The 18,195-nt window shown below is 37.7% G+C and overlaps 1 protein-coding gene across 1 annotated transcript in view; it reads left to right on the top strand.

The window, feature by feature from the left end:
* SEC63 (SEC63 homolog, protein translocation regulator) overlaps window positions 1-14,302 on the top strand; it is a 39,938-nt gene extending 25,636 nt beyond the window's left edge. Inside the window, exons 12-20 of the mRNA XM_014312065.2 lie at window positions 1,233-1,380; window positions 3,155-3,237; window positions 4,820-4,879; window positions 5,104-5,262; window positions 6,097-6,255; window positions 7,072-7,173; window positions 11,025-11,123; window positions 11,972-12,076; window positions 12,636-14,302. Coding sequence (XP_014167540.2) covers window positions 1,233-1,380; window positions 3,155-3,237; window positions 4,820-4,879; window positions 5,104-5,262; window positions 6,097-6,255; window positions 7,072-7,173; window positions 11,025-11,123; window positions 11,972-12,076; window positions 12,636-12,779 — 1,059 coding nt within the window. The 3' untranslated portion in view covers window positions 12,780-14,302. The remainder of the gene's footprint in view (window positions 1-1,232; window positions 1,381-3,154; window positions 3,238-4,819; window positions 4,880-5,103; window positions 5,263-6,096; window positions 6,256-7,071; window positions 7,174-11,024; window positions 11,124-11,971; window positions 12,077-12,635) is intronic.
* The last annotated feature ends 3,893 nt before the right edge of the window (window positions 14,303-18,195 follow it).

The raw sequence follows: 18,195 nt of genomic DNA, 5'->3' as shown, positions 1-18,195 counted from the left end.
CTTAAAGCTTTTGCTATGTAACTGTAGTTGGGTAAGTGTTGGGATCTGTAGAACTAAGGATGAAAAAGAATAGTCTTGTCTGAATACGTGCGTGTGTTTCTTCACTCTGTTTCACCAAGTGTCTCTGCATTTCAACCTGCTTGAGTCTAGTGTATCTTCTGGAAATGCCAGGAACAGTTAGAATCAGCCCTTTGCTTCTACTAGAAGCTGTTGACTTTTCTGATAGTTTTATTACAGTGGTTAATTTGGATGAATCTTGAAAATATTATTTTTATCTGATGGAATTTTTGTTTCACTCTAACTACTGCCTTAGGGGGTGTTTAAATGCTTCTGTGTTAGTGTCAAGACTAAGAATTCTTAGGTATTGCATTTTTTTAATCCTCTCTGAAGATGCTTGTTCATGAAATGTTCAAGTTGTCATATCCTTTGTATAAAGTAAAATATTCTCTTACAGGTATCTTTAAAGACTTACTTTTTAAATCCAGTCTTGAACTACAGGGAACAGATGAGGAAATAAGCAATTTTAGATGTATTTTTTGACATGTGCATTGTAGCTAAGTGAAAAACAAATAATTTAGCTATGTTATGCTGTGAAAGAGGGGGAGAAACCTGTTTTTTTAGGCTAGTTTCACAGGATCACATGCATTGAGTTCTTCAAAAATACAGTGCTCTAGATTGGCAGTATGATCAGTTTACCTGGATACATGAAATCATTTTTAATAAAGTACATGCATTTATAATGGTGAGGCTATAATTTGTTTTGTCCTTTTAGCTCTGCTCTGCAAATCTTAGAAGGAGTGGATTTAGATTTTTTGGCAGTTCAGTACAAAAAAACCCCTAAACTTGTACGTGTTTTTTTCTGCTAATGTAAATCTGAAAGCACTGAGATATTCTATCTAAATAAAAACCCCTATTAGTAAGATTTCTTAGCTCAACTTTCTGAAAAACCTGGCTGAAGTAACAATTTTATAAGAAACTATAAAGAACCATGTCTAAGGGGTGACATAGTAAGGAACACACCAGTTGTGTTTAGTAGGTTTTGAGTGCAACCTCTTTGGTTTATTGTTTCTCAAAGCATATGCTTGCAAGTTTCCAAAGTGTAGGGTTTTTTATAAGAACAAATGTAATGGTGTGTATGTATTAGTAATGTGGGTACAGCGATGTATTATGAAGAGCTGATTTGTGGACTGTGTTCTGTGCTACCATGGGACTTCCTTTCTTCTTTTTTTCAGTATAAAATCAAAAGCATTCAGGATTTGGTGAGTTTGAAAGGCTCAGATCGTCGCAATTTACTGCACTTTCTAGAAGATAAGAAATATGAAGAAGTTATGGCTGTCCTTGGCAGCTTTCCATATGTCACTATGGATATAAAACCCCAGGGTGAGTGGGAGGTCCTTTTGTTCTGTGTGTGTCAATCGTCTGGTATTTTGATAGTCTGCTGGCAGTAAGCTTTTGGGGAATGCTGAAACACAACTCACTGTTATCTATGTGACCAGGAAATTACATACTTCTTTGGAGGGGTGGGTTCTTGTACCTGGGAGTTACAGTCTGAGGAGATAAAATACATTGAAACATTCCATGTATTCCCAAGCCAGCAGTAGTTTCTCATACAGGAGCTTAGCTGAAGTTTTGTCTTTCAGTTTTAATATTTCATGAGTGATGTGGAATTTTGGTTGAAATACCAATTTTATTAGCTATCTTAAACAGTTACACTTATTCCAGAATTTATGCTTAGCTTTCTGCAGCATACAGGTTCCTTTCCTCAACATTTGTGAGGTTCCTCTGGGGTTCCTTTGTGATAATCCTGGTGTAGTTTTTATATCTGGCAGAATTTGTCCAAGCTATGCTTAGCTACATTTTGTGTGCACTATTTCAGTGAATATATAACACTCTCCCTCTTTGAAGATTTGGTATATTGTAAGCAATTGCTGTTAGCTTTGCAGGGGGACCTGAATTGGTTCTGTAGTCTCCTTTTCTTTGTAGAAGATTAGTGACAGTAAATGTGTGATATTTGAAAGTCTGTTCTAATTCTTGTTTCTGGTTTATATTTTCATTGTGATAGCAGTGATTGCATTCAAAATGTGATATGCTTTGTTTGGGGAGCCTGATTGTAATTTGGCTTATGTGTAGTCCCCTGTGAGAAGCAAATGTAATGTTCGAAGAAATATCTGTTAAGGAAGCAAATGTCTGCTAATTTTGGTGTTTTTGAATGTTACTTGTTGTTGTTTTGTTGGGTTTTTTTTAAGCAAATAAACAGAAAATTGTATGTTATTGTAGTTTAGGATTGTATACAATCTTGTTAATCTGCTTAAAATTCAATCTTGAAGTACCTCCCTGTATTTTGACCAATGTTTTCCTGCCTGCATATCCTTCATTTGTCACACAGCTGCACTCAAGTGTGGTGTGAAGGATTAAACCATGCAGATGCTTTTCTGTTTAGCTCAGTATTGCCGTTATATAAAATATATATTTAAGACAAGTGAATAGTAAAAGTGCTTTCACAAGGAGGGACTAGAGGGGAATAAATAAAATGTCTACACTGGAATAAAACTCTATTCCTCTCCTACATGAGACGTTTTCCATTTTATAGGTTGGAGGTATAAACTCCTCAGTGCCTCCCCTGTGGGGTTTGTTTGATGTTTCAGTTAAACTAATCATTGCTGTTCTTTTATTTTCCTTTGCCTTCTCCTTAAAAAATAATTAAATGCATGATTGTTAATGTGGCATTGAAATTGAGTTGTTAATAATATGAAAGTCAGGAAAATGAAAATTATGATTCCCAGAACAAATATAACAGGGTCCCTCTGGTCATGTGTGATATTTCATGTTTCTGAAGTTTTATGCTTTAATATATAATGTGCAATATTACAGGGTTATGGTTCCCACAGCAGCCATAACTTTGCATTTTCCAACTTTCATGCAATTAAAATTTCAAACTCATTGTTGCAGTTCTATAGGTTGCTGAATTACCAGCTCTCATTCTGATAGCATAGTTGAAGTTGTAAGAGACTTATTAAATGATGCTTTCAAGATATTTTTTGTTAAAAATTCTGGAATTTGAATGCTTACATTTAGAAGTAGCAGAAGCAATGTTTAATAAAGAAAAAGGCTTTAAGGAAGTCTAATGGATGTGTTGTTTTTCTTTTTGAACTAGTTTTGGATGATGAAGACAGCAACAACATCACAGTAGGCTCTCTTGTCACTGTTCTGGTCACACTAACAAGGCAGACCATGGCCGTAAGTATTAAGAATACTTGTCCTTTCACGGTAGCTGTGGGTGTACACTAGTAAAAAGGCATTTCTGGTTGTTTTGTAAACATAACTGTGAGGTTAAGATTTGAAATTGAGAACTTGTGCTCTTAATCTGTCCTTATGATCTTGTTTCTGAATAAGAAAGTTTTCCTGGAATAAAATCAAAGTTCAGTCTGACCCATTGCAGTTGTCTAGGGAACGGTAAAAGAATACGGCAACTGATACTGCTCTGAGGTTTGTAAACAACAGGAAAAGAGACATTCAGAAACTTGGTTCTTGAACTAAAATAAAATATTCACTCAAGTCCTCAGGACAGTGTTTGATTTTGCTTTATGTGGACTCATAATGTTACAAATCTCTTGAGTGTTTTAGGAAGAAACACAGTCCAGCAGAATGCAGGATATGCATAACTTAATATAAAGGAGGTACACCAGTGTCACATGAACAGTGTGGCATAACCAAAACAATACTGTACTCTAGCAGTTAAACTTCTGACTTGTGCCTATTTTCAAGCTTAAAATGCATTAATGGCTTTCTTTGAACAAAAAACTTTAATACACAGAACGTAAGCAAACTTTGACACGTCAAAGACTACAATGTCAGTTTTTGCATCTGTACTAATGACATAATTGTCTAAGTAAACAGAAGGTCTGAGTTACACCTCTAAGTTACACAAGCCTGAGTATCGCAGGTGAGATCAGACTATTGAAGCCAGTTCAGCAGAAAGTCTGTATTTATGAGATCCATGTGCTTATGCTGTAGGTAGAAAGTAAAAGCTGTATCACTCTGCTGGAATTGCAAAAAGGAAATGGCAAAGGAAACTGAAAATTATGAAGATATTGAACTGTGCTTGGAAACTAAAATGTCTAATAGCATATAGAAAATTCATTTAACATGTTTCCTGTGTGACCTCCACTAGGCATAGAAACACATGACTGTAAAACAAGAGCTAGCCTTTTGTATGATGCATTTGTTTTGTGGTGGTATTTCCTATTTGCCATCTTTATATACAACAGCTCCTTGTGGCTATTTTGTATGGGTGGGGTTTTTTTTAATGGCATATAGTATATTTTGAAGAAAGAAATGCCATTAAAAAATCCATTTACAGAGAGGTGTCTCAGTCTACAGTATACTAACATTGTGTTGTGTCTTAATATTTCACATTTCTGGTTTGATTTGTTGTTCTGTGTCCCTGAGTAGCAGAGCAGCTGTTAAAGTTTTTAATGCTCTGACAACTGGAGCAGAATTAGCATTTTACTACTGCTTGCTTTTGTGATCTAGGATTTCTGTGCTTTATAAAACAAGTAGATTCTTTGGAACAAGATGACATGTTGCTATTAAATTTCTTTATGATACAAGTGATGGAAAAATCTGAGACCAAATGTTTGAACTAGTGTTTAATTTTGATCTGTTAATCCCCTGTTGTGTCTGTCACTGATAAAAGAATTTGCCATGAGTAAAATATTCAGACCTGATTAAGGTGATTTAGTTTAAGTTCAAATATGAAATAATAATTTGCTCCTGAGACAGAGAGGCATTAGTAGTTTTCACATTTTTCTCTAACCAGGAAGTGTTTGAAAAGGAGCAGTCTATATGTGCAGCAGAAGAGCAACCAGCAGAAGATGGGGTAAGTGAAAAGTAAATGTTCCTTTTGCTAATTAAAGAGAACTTTCTTTCAGATCTTGAATTGCTAATTGTGCAGTTCTCAAGCATTTTTTCCAGAAATGCCTACTGAAGTGTCCTTTGAACTGTGCTTTGTAATTTTGGTTCTCAGCTTAAAATGCTTGAAGTACAGTTGAATGACTGAAATTTTATGAACAGAATAAATATTTTAATACTGCTTTCCTGCAGCAAGGAGATGCCAGCAAATCTAAGAGCAAAGGATGGCAACAAAAGAATAAAGGAACCAAGAAAGCTTCAAAATCAAAGAAAAAGAGGCCAGTGAAAAAGAAACCTGTGCCACCTTCATTGCCACCACAGAAACAGCAGAAGCAAAAACAAGCTAATGGGGTACCTCATAGATTCAATGATATTTATAATTTTATTCAGTTTATCACTTGTAATCTGATGAAGAGTTTTGTATCTGTCTCTTCCTTTTCAGTTTATGCTTTTGTGAAGTGTGTCTTCTAAAACAGCATTTGTTTTCTCTACATTTAACAATTACTAGTGAAGTAATCAGGAAACCACCATGGTAATGTTTGCAGTGGCCGCTGAAAGTTCTGCTCAAATATTTTAAAAATGTGCCTTCATAGTCTCTTCTTACTATTTGTTCTTGTTATGCTGCCTTCTTGGAGGTGAATTGTTCTGTAACTTCTACTTTTTCTTTAAAGATGAAAACTGAAATGAGACTTTGTTCTGGTAAATTAAGTAGCTTTAGTAACTTTATGCTTGCACTGCATGGTGTTTTCTCCACCTCATGGGCTATGTTGTAGGTACTTTTTTAAGTTCTCTGTAATTTTCTTAAGACTTTATGAAATACAGTCCCAGAGTCATAGAATGTTTTGGGTTGAAAGATCATTTGGCTTAAAGAGCCTTTAGTTCCAATCCCTCTGCTGTGGGCAGGGGTGCCACCCACTAGATGAGTTTGCCCAGGGCCCCACCCAGTCTGGCCTTGAACACTTGCAGATATGGGAGAACCATATGGAGAAGGAAAATGACTTCTGTCCTCCTCTTAGTGAATGAGGTGGAAAGGATTAATGTTCACTGTAGACATAACTCTGTGACACAAGAAGAGTGTAGCTCGTGCAGCCCAACCTTAAGGCAGGCGCTGTGAATTCTGTACTCTACAGTAATGCAGACAAACCAAGTTAGAGGTCTTGGGTGTTTGTTTTTCTTTCCCATTAGGAAGTCGTTGCAAAGGAAGAGGAGGAGGAGGTCTCTGATAAAGGAAGTGAATCTGAAGAAGAAGAAACAAACAGGGACTCTCAAAGTGAAAAAGATGATGGAAGTGACAGAGACTCTGACAGAGAACAAGATGAGAAGCAAAACAAAGATGATGAAGCTGTAAGCCTTACTTTTTCTTGAAGAGTAATGTTGCTTCTGGGGTTGAGAGAAAGTGCATTTTAATCCTCTAGCATCCCCTCAGGCTAGTCAACACTAGGATGAAGGAGTAATACTGGTTCTCCAGAGGTTTTCAGACCTCATTCTGGTACAAGAGCTTTGTCATTGCAAGTTTGTTCCAGACTGAGTAGCAGAGAGCCTTTTCAGCATGGTCAGAAAACTTAGAAATGACATGAGAAAATGGCTAAATTTCAGGAGAAAAAATATTTCTTTCAGCTTGATTTGATTACTATCTGCTGCAGATTTGTGACTTAAAAGTCTCTTCTTTGAAATGTGTTCTTCATAGGCAGTGGCTGTTGCATGCTGCACAGTGCATACTAAGCATGCAGTAGTTCAACAAACTTGTACAGGTGCTTACTAAACTCTAGTAACTGTCAAGTTATGTGTCTGAAACTGTAATAGTGTAACAGAGAGTGAAACATTGTGGTGGTAGATGATTTCTGTACCACAAGTCTTAGATAAAAGACTTGAGTGACAGCTGAAAGACCTGTACAGGGTGAGATTAGGCTTCTCATGGGAAAGGAATCATCAAACTTGTAATTAAGACTCCTATGGCTGAGCTAGAGAGTGTTTAGAGGTAGTGTTGTAAAATTGAGTTTTGAAGAATGTGTGCAAACCCCACAGATCTGCCTTTTCTCTTTATAATGTTTAGTACTGCACAAGAACTAGTCACATGTACCATTTTCATGGACCGTTTTCTGTCTTTTTAATGCAAAAGATGGTTAGTGCACAGTAATTCTTTAACCTTATCTTTGACAGGAGTGGCAAGAATTACAGCAAAGTATACAGAGAAAGGAGCGAGCCCTTCTTGAAACGAAGTCAAAGATAACACATCCTGTTTACAGTCTTTTTTTTCCTGAGGTCAGTAATAAAAACATTACAGTTGTGAAACATGAAAATTAATAATAATATAAATTAATTGATCTATTTATATTTTTTACTGTCAATATTGGGCTTTTAAGAAAGCTTAATGCCTGGAAAAAATTAGTATTAATTTTATAAAGTCTTAACTTACAAAATTAAACACTTCCAGATACTTTTCTGAAACCTTTTTCTTCATTATTCTTTCTACTCAATTCCCAGAGACTTGCAACTTAAAAAAACTTAAGGTGAAATATTTGGGTGTTTTTAACTCTACATCTGTCATGGGTTAGCCCTGGCACAGTGCCAGTGCACCCATGAAATATATTTTTCTCAAATGGCTGCTGTGAGATGTGACTATCTAACAGCAAGTGCCTGTGACTGGGAGAGGTTCTGACCCCTCCTATGTTCTGAGTAATCACAGGAGAGTTTGGGGGTGTTTTGGATCAGCTGATAGTTTTGGCTTACTGGTTGACTTCAAGTCTCAATGCAGCAATGTGGTGGCAGCCCAGTGTGCAACTATGAAGTTGGGGTTGCTTGGCAAAGCTGTCTCTTTTCACCACAGTGTAGTGTGGAAGTGGCAGAAGCCAACTGTAGAACAGTCTTTTCTATAGAGTTCAAAAGTACAAGTTCCACTCTGGAGGAGTGTCAGAGGAGATGATATATTTGAGAGTGGTGACTCAATATAGGCTGAGGTGTCTTTACAGCAGCCTTTGGTGATGAAAGTATTACCTGATATATCAGTTGTTACTTGCACTAACAGCTAGCCACTCATTTGTCTTGATTAGCCCTTAACGGCAGTGGAACCTTGAAAAAGAGGGGATTTTTCCAAATGGAGGGTTTGTGTTCTGAACAGATAAGTTAGGTCCTTGGGATGACCTGATTGGAACCAGGAGGGAACAGTATTTGGCCACATTTTCTTTCTTGGATAGTGGTTCAAGAAATGGCTAATCAGCTCCTTTCCTTCCTTGCAGTCTGACTAAGGAACTAATCAAGGATCTCCTCTCTGTTGTTGTGCTATCTCCAATAAGGCAAATAAATTGTCTTCTGAAGGCCTTAGCTGACATCTAGTTTTGTAATGGCTGGACTTGAAGGTGTATTTTCCTGACAGTTGGGTGCACTCCCATCTCTTAGTACACCTTTCACCAGTCACCAGCATAGTGTAAAAAGGTGTGCTGGCATTCTCCTCTTCTGATTGCCTTAGATCATGTCAGATGTGCTGCAGAGTCTTAATACCTCCTTGCTGTGAAGGTAGCTGGCTTTGGTCATCAGTTGAAGCTCACAGAGAGTAAGTGCCATGCCGAGTGCCTCAGGGATGCTGAATATTTGTATTTCTCTTTTACTGAAGTGAGGGTCCTTTCAGAGACTTTGCTTATACTTATTCTGTATAGAGCTGCATAAGCTTCAGCTGTGTGTAACTGAGTTACATATGGGTTTTGTGATAAAAAACCTAAATACAGCTTGCTGCTGAAAAGAAATGTAGGGCTTATCTGAATGCTTGAACTTAAAAGATGCATACATATCCTCTCATGGTACTGCAGTTGTAAATTTTCCAACTTCTCTTCACTGATTTCATGAAAGTTGAATGCCGCTGTACTTGGTGCTGTAGCTGCAGTGGGAGCAGGTTCAGATAGAGTTGATCCGCAACATCTGAAGAACAAAAACCATCATAGTCTGGTTTGGTTTTTTTCCTCATCTGTTATTTAGAGTATTATTTGTACTGTGGTCATGGCCAGTTCAGAGATAAAAAATTAGAGATAAAATGCTGTGTTCCAGATTTTAAAGGTGTTTGAGTAGTAGCTGAGCATAATAATACTTGTTCTCAGGAGGCAGCCTTAATGCTGTTTCATCCAAGTTTTGGGGCAGTTGATTACTCTGCCAGAGATGTATCTTTAATCTATGCAGGTTCCTAAAGAATTATCTTCTGCTCCTGCATCCAGGGTCCAGAAACTGCACAGATTGTAGTTTTCACATTTTTTAGGTAGAAACTGGCCTTGGTGTTCCAATTTCATGAACATACTGGTTCCCTGGCATGCGAAACCTTGCACCCATCTGTTAAAGGGTGTTTTGCCCACTTGCCTGTTAGTTTGCCAGATTCTCACAGGCATAAACTTTAAATTCCACCCAATAAGCAAGAGGAAAATCACAGTCCTGCACAATTGTCCTTTCTGTAAAAAAGTGATGGCACTTCAGGGTCAGGAACACTACTGTAATTTCCAAAAAATATAGAGTCCTTTTACATCAACAGTTGTCATTTGCACTGGTATTTTTCCCCCACTTGGCTGCTATTGTTACTAGTTTTTGTGAAAAGCCATTTGATGATTTTGATCTTTGTCTCTTTCCATCACTCTTAATGGCAAGGAAATTTTTTTTTGAAGAACAATGTATAGTAAGTCAGCACAATGTTTTGGTAAAATCAGAAATAACATTGATACAACTGTGGGTCCTTTTTGTTATGGTCACAGTCCTCATAGGCCCAAAATGGATTAGCCATTTTTGTAATGGATCTTGCTTTTGTAGCTCTTGTTCATCTGTACTATTTATACTGTTCATCCTTCTATTCCTAGAGGCCTCTTGGCTAGGAAATAAACACTTTGACTGCCTAAGAGTCTTCTTTGCTACAGCTGTCAAGAAGATTGACAATATATTTACTGTTGAAACTTACAGATAAAATTACTTATGCCTTGTAATCACATGGGATGGTTTTTCCTAAAGAAAAGCACTTGGAATAGTTGTAAGAAGGATTTAGAATTCTACACATTCTGGCATTAAATAGCATACGAATAGCATACGAATAGCATATTGTCCTATTCTCTGTGCCTGTTCCAAGAACATGAGGGAATGCTGATGCTTCACTGTGATGCTTTTGCTTTTGTACAGTTCAAAATGGGTATTTAACATGTTGAGTTAATTTTACATTTCTCTGTTCTGGGACTCAGGAGTGCTAATCAGTGTTTTTAATTGTTGGTGTGAGTGTCTTGCTGTTATAAATGGTTGAACTTTTCAGTGAGATTGTGATAGTTAGTATAACAATTAGTCACTTCAAAACAAAAAGAGTTAATTTGGCTTTTGTCATTTTTCAACATGCATGATTTAAATCTCAGCTCACCAAACACTGGCTTCTGAAGTGTTAAAAAAAATCTAAAACTACTGAACTTTTAACTGCTCTGGTAGTGACAAAAATTATTCAAATTCTACATATTAGCAGCTTTTGCTTCCCAAGTATGGAATTCAGAAGTTGCCTGTATGTGATAGGGAGCAGTTATTGGGCATCCTTTGCAAATATACATCAGTACCAATCAGTTGATTGGTACTGAGTAATTTCCTTGAAGTGAAATCTCAGTGTGTTCAAATGTCATTTCACTTTTTGGAGGGGGAAGTAGTGGGACAGAGCACACTTGCCTGAAAAAAGACTTTTCTGTGAAGAGTTCTTTATCTGTTTTTACACTTTCCTTGCTTTAAATGCTCAGCTTTTTATCCAGGTTGGATTTCTGTTGAAGGACCTAATGTTGTTTTATATTGCATGAAGTTGCTTGTAAATCCTCAGTGGACACAATTCTTCGGGGTGGTTCCATGTCCCACATGGTAGCTGAAGTTGAATACATGGAATGAAGCCTTTGGAGACCAGCACTTACTTGTCTTGTTTGCTTTCAGTGTGCAGTGTACACCATGTGTTTTATTCATGCACATCCAAAAGTTTAAAAAAGCCACCAGACACAAACTTTCCTTTGTCTGTATTACAAAGACCAGTGAATCCTAATTGACTGTTAAAAAGTGTAGAGGCATCTTGTTCTATGGCTTCTTAAATGCTGGTGGTTTTTTACTGTTGGTTTTTTTCCCTTTTATGAAAGGAAAAACAAGAATGGTGGTGGCTGTATATTGCAGATCGGAAGGAGCAGATGTTAATATGTATGCCATACCACGTTTGTACACTAAAAGATAAAGAAGAGGTAAAGTACTTGGAGAGTTTTTCTTTCTGGGGTATTACAAAACTCTGTTGAAGTGTCTCTGGTATGCAAATACATGTAGATTTTAATTTTTTTAATACTTACCTCTTAAGATGGAAACCAAATTTCTTGATAAAAAGAGAAAAGTGCCTTTTAACTAAGAAAATTGATAGTGGAGAAAGAAAAAGTAATTTAAGACAACTTTGAAGTTTCTTCTGGAATATGTTTGGTTAAGTTTTTTCTTGATATCAAAAGATCATGAAAAGCAGTATTCATACAAAGTGAAATTCCTAAATTTATTCAAATTGTTAGAAACATTAAGTGTTCTCTTTCTGTACAGCAGAGACTGTGACAAATTAATTAGCTTTGGCTCATATAAACTTTGCTGAACCTGTAACCTTTGGCAGTGTTCTTCGTGCCACTTTTCTGAAAAATGAAGACCTGATGTGTTTGTTCTTCCAAATTAGATGTTACATTCAATTTCAAATAACAGCAGAGTTAAGATAAAACTTTCAGCAGACTAAATATTTTAACCTGTTTGGGTTTTTGAGGCTTAGCAGGGTAAAATTGTGTACTTAATGTAGTTACTTAGCCTAATTCAGAAAAAAATCACTGATTGAGTGACTCAATGATTTTTCAGCTTTCATGGCAGGTATTGTGTTTGGATATTGTTGCTCTTTTCTGCAGGTATTTTATTACATAGAGATATTCAAAGAAGTGTCCCTAGCAAGAAACTAAAACTTTCTTTTATTCTGTAGTGGTATTCATTGTTCATTGGAGGACTCAGGTACTTGTTTCAATGTGTCATTTGGAAGCAGTAAGAACTTCATGGTATGAAATTTCTTTTGTAGGTAGAGCTGAAGTTCCCAGCACCAGGCAAGCCTGGAAACTATCAGTACACCGTTTATTTAAGATCGGATTCTTATATGGGATTGGACCAGATTAAACCATTGAAGGTGATGTTTGACTCTGTTATATACTTGTGTTACATTGAAAGCTACTTCTTATGGTCATTAAAACACCAGAAGTCCTGTTAATAAGAATTCATCCTGTCCTAATTCTAAAACAAGTGGGAAGGATGGACTTAGAAATCGTTTCTGCCTAATGTGCAGTGGTAATTTTATGATGGATTAAATGGGACTAAAATTTGAGATGCTTTCCCATGCATGTGTATTTTAATTCATGTTTTCTAATGTTTATTCAGTTTCTGCAGTATGGTTGGCTGTGGCTTTTTATACCTTGAGGTTTGCCATGCCATTTCCCTGCCCTTCCTTAGTCCTAGATTCATTCAGTTAATGGGAAAAATCTGGCATGCCTTACTTCTGGAAGTAGTTCTCGGTTTTGGTTTGGGGAGTGGGATGGGATTTGTTTTGTTAGTTAGTTGGTTTTTTTAACTGTTCTTTTGTGGGTTGCTTGTTTGTTTTGTTGTGTGAATTTGTGTGTTTTCCCAAATTGCTGGTTATTGTCTGTAACCTTTTTTCCCCCCGTCTCTTCTCTTTCCTTATCCAATTACAGCTGGAAGTTCACGAAGCAAAACCAGTGCCAGAAAATCACCCACAATGGGATACAGCAATAGAAGGTGATGAGGACCAGGAAGACAGTGAGGGCTTTGAAGACAGTTTTGAGGAGGAAGAGGAAGAAGAGGAAGATGACGATTAAACATACTATTGATTGACTACAATATCTGCACACAGTGCAAGCTCTTGGTCTGGCTGTGGAACTTGTACAATTAACCAAGAAACACAGTACAGAAGCTTTGAGAAGGCTGAGTTTAAATTTTCTTTACCAATTAAGAGTGCATTATGTAACTTCTCAGTGGAGGTGAAACAAATCTGTTGCCATTGATACACCTTGGAATATGCTTATGGCTCATAGCCTTCAAAGTGCAGGATGGTGCATTTGTTTCAATTGAAAATAAAAGCTTTTTTATTATAAATGTCCAAAAGTGTGGGCTATGTATTGTCTGATCAGTTTAGGGTCCAATTTAAATAAAAGGTACTGTTAGCTAGGAGCAAACTTTCAATCAATTTTTCTGCATTAGGAATTTATTTTAGAAAATGTTTTGGTATATTTGACATTACAAATATCTGTTGATTGAAGCAACATTTGCTCAACTTTCAAACTCGATTGGTTCTGTGGTATTCATTAACTATTTTGCTGTGATACTGCTCACATCATTCATAGCTTTAAGAATCTGTTTTACTTAACTTGATCATCACAAATTGGCATCATATCCATTGCCACATTCCATATATTCCAGAGGGCTGCTTTTTTTAGGACTGTTGCCTTTTTATGCCCGAGATTATAACTGAAATCATAAACTTTCTTGACTCTGCCGTAGGATACTTACTAATGGCTTAAAACATTTTTAAGCCCTTATTTCATCAGATCAACAGGAGATCTGAGTCTTTTGATAAACAGAATGTCTGTAAGTAATTTTGGGACCACATGTTATGTAAGCTAGTGGCTTTTGTGTAATACCTTTATAAAAGGTACATGCTGAAAGCCGAAGTATATTCTTAATTCTCAATCTACCTGACACAGTCAGAAACATTTTAAGGGTAAAATACAACATGCAGAGAGGGCATGTTTTGTATCAGTTTTGAATTCCCATCAATAAACTGGATAATTTGATGGCTGTTTGCATTTGTAATAGTGTGCATCTTTGTCTGAGGTTGTTGGTTTGTTGTTTTGTTTTTTTTTTCCCTACCCTAGTCTTCTGCAAGGTTGTAAACAAGATAGTGATTCTGTTCCTACACCTTTTAAAGAAAAAAAATCAAATCTAATTAGAGAATGAATTCAGGGAGGAGAGCATCAGGGCTATTAGTGTATGCTGTGAGACTTGACAAAAGCCGTGGGTGGATTCTTCCTTTTCTTCCTCTCAATAAAACAAATTAAAGATTGCATTTCTATACTTCAGAAGTACTTATGAGTGTTCTGCAAGTAGGAATAGATGTATTTCTGTTCCTGTGTATTGAACTATGAAAATACAATGCTGTAAAATGTGACAAATTCTCATGCAGGAAAATTTCCACCCTATAAAAATTGCCCGAAGTCAGAATAGGTGCACACTAATTTGCGACCTTGTTTGTTAGAAAGGGTTGTCACTTTAAATGAAAATTTATATTGTTATATTCTTTGTAATTACAATAGATGCAAATAAAATTTGAAGGTGTTCTAAAGGGATTATGGTATTTTTCAAAGTACTTCTGAAGTGCACATTGTGCAGAAAAAACTTGTAAACCATAAGCAGAGTCAGATGTTCAAACTCAAGAGTGAAGGCTAGGTTCAAATTAAAGGGCTTGTACACTTGATGCCTTGTAACTCCAGTTCTAACTTGCTAAATACAGCAGAGAAATAGCAACACAAAAGCTCTAGTTGTAGTCCATAGGCTTTTGAGCCAAATACTGAACTGGTAAGAGAAAAGATAGGGAAGAGTCTAATGACTCTTCCTCAAGCAAGTAGGCAAGGTGAATGCTAAGATGGCTGAACAACTCCTAGTGAAAGTCTGCAGTTGTTAAAAGTAGGAGAGTAGTGAGTCAGGAGGTAGAGTTGATAATAAGAGCATTCTGGATGGGTTGGGCTGCACTCTGACCTCTGATCCCTAAATTTTGCTGTTAACAGCCAGATGTGAATGCATTGGAATGATTTTAAAAAGAAAGAAAAAAATCATCATGTCTCTGGTCTAAGTACTGAACTGGTTTCTTCTTGAAGATTGAAGGTGACAGCTGGGATAACCCTTTAAGTCTATCAACTGGGGATAATTCTGTTGAGCCAACAAAGGCTAAATCTAATACTTCAAAAGGTGTCTCTCTTATGTAGTCAAGGTAACTTAGTAAAAAATGTAAGGAGAAAAATTGTGGTGGTATTGGAAATCTTGATAATGTGAGAAAGGCATGCTGATGCTTTTTCTCCTGGAAATACCAGCTATGTAGCTGTGCATAGTTTTACCACATCTCCCAAGAAAGAGACAGAAGGAGACCAAGGAGGTATTGAAGAGCTTCACACAATCAAAACCACCCAACTGCAGCTGCCCAACATTGAGTTGATGGTCTTCTGTTGTGTGGTGTATCCATTAATAACTATTTTTGATTAACAATATGAGTTGTCATTCAAGCATTGATCAGCTCCCTCCTGCATAACAGTTACCAGGATGTGTAGAACTACAGGAACAAGCAGCATTTTGCATTCACTGTTGTATATGCCTCACCTTTTGATAGGATTTAGGAATCAATCTAGCCAATTTTCTATGTAAGTGTTCTGAAACTGGGCTAGTAACTGAAGAACAAAAAAAAAAAAGTTCAGGAAATAAAATCTGCTTTCCTGCTGCACTCCTTTGGCAATGGTGACTCAAGCACAACTGGGAAGCAGCTACTGTTTTTTTAGCCTGAACAGATTTGTTTCTGCCCTTTTGCTGTCATGCTGTTTTGTGTAGCCCCTTGTTCTAGGCCAGAGGAGGCAACTGTGCAGAGCCTGACTGTCCTCCCAACCAGAGGTGCTGCAAATACCTTCAGGGCTTGTGGCACTTCAAGGGGTAAAATGGGACTTGGCTGGGACAGGCAGTATGGTGGTGTTCCCAGGGGTCCCAGGATGAGGGAAGAGATGAGAATCTTGACTCCAAGTTTAATAAATCAGAAGGCTGATTTATTATTATATATGAAAAGAAAATGATATATTAAAACTATACTAAAAAAAGAGAAAGGCGTCAGAGACATCAGAAGGCTAGCAAAGAAAGAATGGAATCATAATAAAATCTTGTGACTGCTCACAGCCTCAACCCAGGTGGCTGTCATTGGTCATCAAGTAAAAAACAATTTCACATGCTGGATAAATAACTCTCCAAATCACATTCCAAAGCAGGAAAACGTGGAAAAGCTGAAGCTTCTCAGCTTCTCAGGAGAAAAGATCCTGGCAAAAGGATTTTTCAGAAAACATATCTGTGACACAGGCAGGAGAGTGATGCAGTGCAACTGGCCCTGCTCCATCTCAAGCATGTGTGCAGACTGCTGTGACTTCAGTTCGTGCAGGGAGGCACCACCATGGGTTGAATTTAGGCTGCTAAGTGCTGCTTGTTGAAGTAGGTAAGTGTAGCTAAAAGAAAGAAGCTATAAAATTGAGGTTTTCTCTTGGGTATTTGGTGTAATATGATTTAAATTTCTGCCTCCCCCTCCCACCAAGCGTTGACAATGCTTGATTAATATTAAATCAAGTAGTTTAGTGACTGGCAAGTGCCTGTAAGTGGGAAAACCATTGAGCTGAGGTGGAGGAGAAGGTGCTTTCCTCAAGGAGCAGGCGCAGTTCCCGGCCGCGCTCAGCAGGGGGAGGCAGGGGCATGGAATTCTTCAGGAAACCCTAGGATTTTTCCGGTGGATACCCATCGTATTTGAGCTGTAGGTTTAGTTTTGTGCTCCGCCTTTCTGGAGGGGAAGAGGGCTTAGATGGAAGTTTCTTTGATATAGTTTCTTTCTTTTCAAGAAACTACTGATTCCTATATGTTGTTCTGTGATTTGTTTCCCCCCAAGCCCCTTGCTACCATTTAAAACCTGCTGAAGGTGACCCATTTTAATATTGGGATTAGTGTCTTATTGAATTTATTTTAAAATAAAAACCTGAGGAAGGCAGAACTTTCTTTCTTAGTGGTAATTGGGGTGTTAATGATTTCATTTTAAGTTTTAAACATTGCTTTGTGTTAGTTTTTGGGAAAGTGTATGCAGAGGATGATCATTGTGAGGGTATCTGCACTGCAGCTGTGTTTTAAGCCCTGCAAAGGGAGATACCTGAGGTGGTTCCACCATGGGGGTGCCCCTACCTTGAGGAGTTGATTTATGGGGTACCTGAAGTGCCTTGTGGGCACCCACAGCACGCCGTGATTGCTCAAGTTTTAAATGATGTGCAGGGAAACATGGCAGCAGCATATTCAAAACCTCTTTTCTCAGGGTTTGTTGAGGGCTTGGCAGAGCACCCACATGCTGGATAAAAGCAGGAGCTTGTTTGGAATACAGAGAAGAGGGAACTGAGTGGCTCATGTTCACTTTTGAACTCTAGCTGAGATATCAAATTTGTTCACAATCTATTGATATTCATGGTTGCACCTAATTTCTTTCATGGGATGATCTTTTGTTTTAAGATGCAGTTTGAGCCAGCAGACATTATTGAGTTGGTAGAAATAATTTTGTGCCAAAATTGTTTATATTTTTCTTTCAGTTCAATAACAGAACTATCACTGGTAATGAAACCTATTAATAAATCTAATTAGCACGATGGATTGTAAAGCTAACAATAATATTTTAAAGCTAAATTGCATACACTCTACCTAGAATTTGATTTCAAATGTGTGCTGAATCAGGAAGCACTGAATAATTTTCAACCTTTCACTGTGTGTAAGCCTTCCATATATATGCTCTAATAGTTAAACAGGAAAGACATTACATTTACATTGAATGGGTGGAATTTAACAGCACAAAGGAAGCTGTATGGACCACCTTGAGCAACTGTTTTGAATTCATCCACCTTTACTTTAAAGTAAGGTGTGAGTGCTTTCCTTTTTATGCAAGCAACATAAATAGATGCTTCAAGGCATGGAGGCATTCAGAGGAGAGACCCTGGAAGAGCTGGACATCTTGTAGGTACCTCCTTCAGGGTAGTCCCTGAGCTGGAAGAGCCCCAATCCCTCTGGGGCATTACTGGTCCCTCATGGGCCAGTGAGGATCAGCCAGGCACTGCTTTTGGCTTTGTGGGGGTGTGGTTAGTGGGTGCTCCAAAGCCCAAGCTGGTATGAGGCCACCTTTAACTTAAGGCAGCTGAAAATGCAATGCTGCCTTTGCTGTGAAAGTCTGTCCTGGTTTTTAGGCATGTTCTCCTTCACTGGAGTTGTTCATGTGTATGCCACAGACACAGCATCTCTTGTAGCCCTTACGCCCTAAACTCCATTAACTTGCTCTGTCCTCTCTGATGGAAGCACACCCATACACGAGCAGGGATCAGAATGAGGCCATACTCACCAATATGCCAGGGTGATGCTTCCTGCAGCTGGGAAATGTGATAGCAGTTGCAGTGAGACTTTGCCTCCCACCTC

The sequence above is a fragment of the Geospiza fortis genome, unplaced genomic scaffold, assembly GCF_000277835.1.
Source record: "Geospiza fortis unplaced genomic scaffold, GeoFor_1.0 scaffold98, whole genome shotgun sequence".
In the NCBI taxonomy this organism is placed as follows: Eukaryota; Metazoa; Chordata; class Aves; order Passeriformes; family Thraupidae; genus Geospiza; species Geospiza fortis.
Note: the sequence above shows the minus strand (reverse complement) of the source record. Positions and strands in the feature narration are given on the sequence as shown.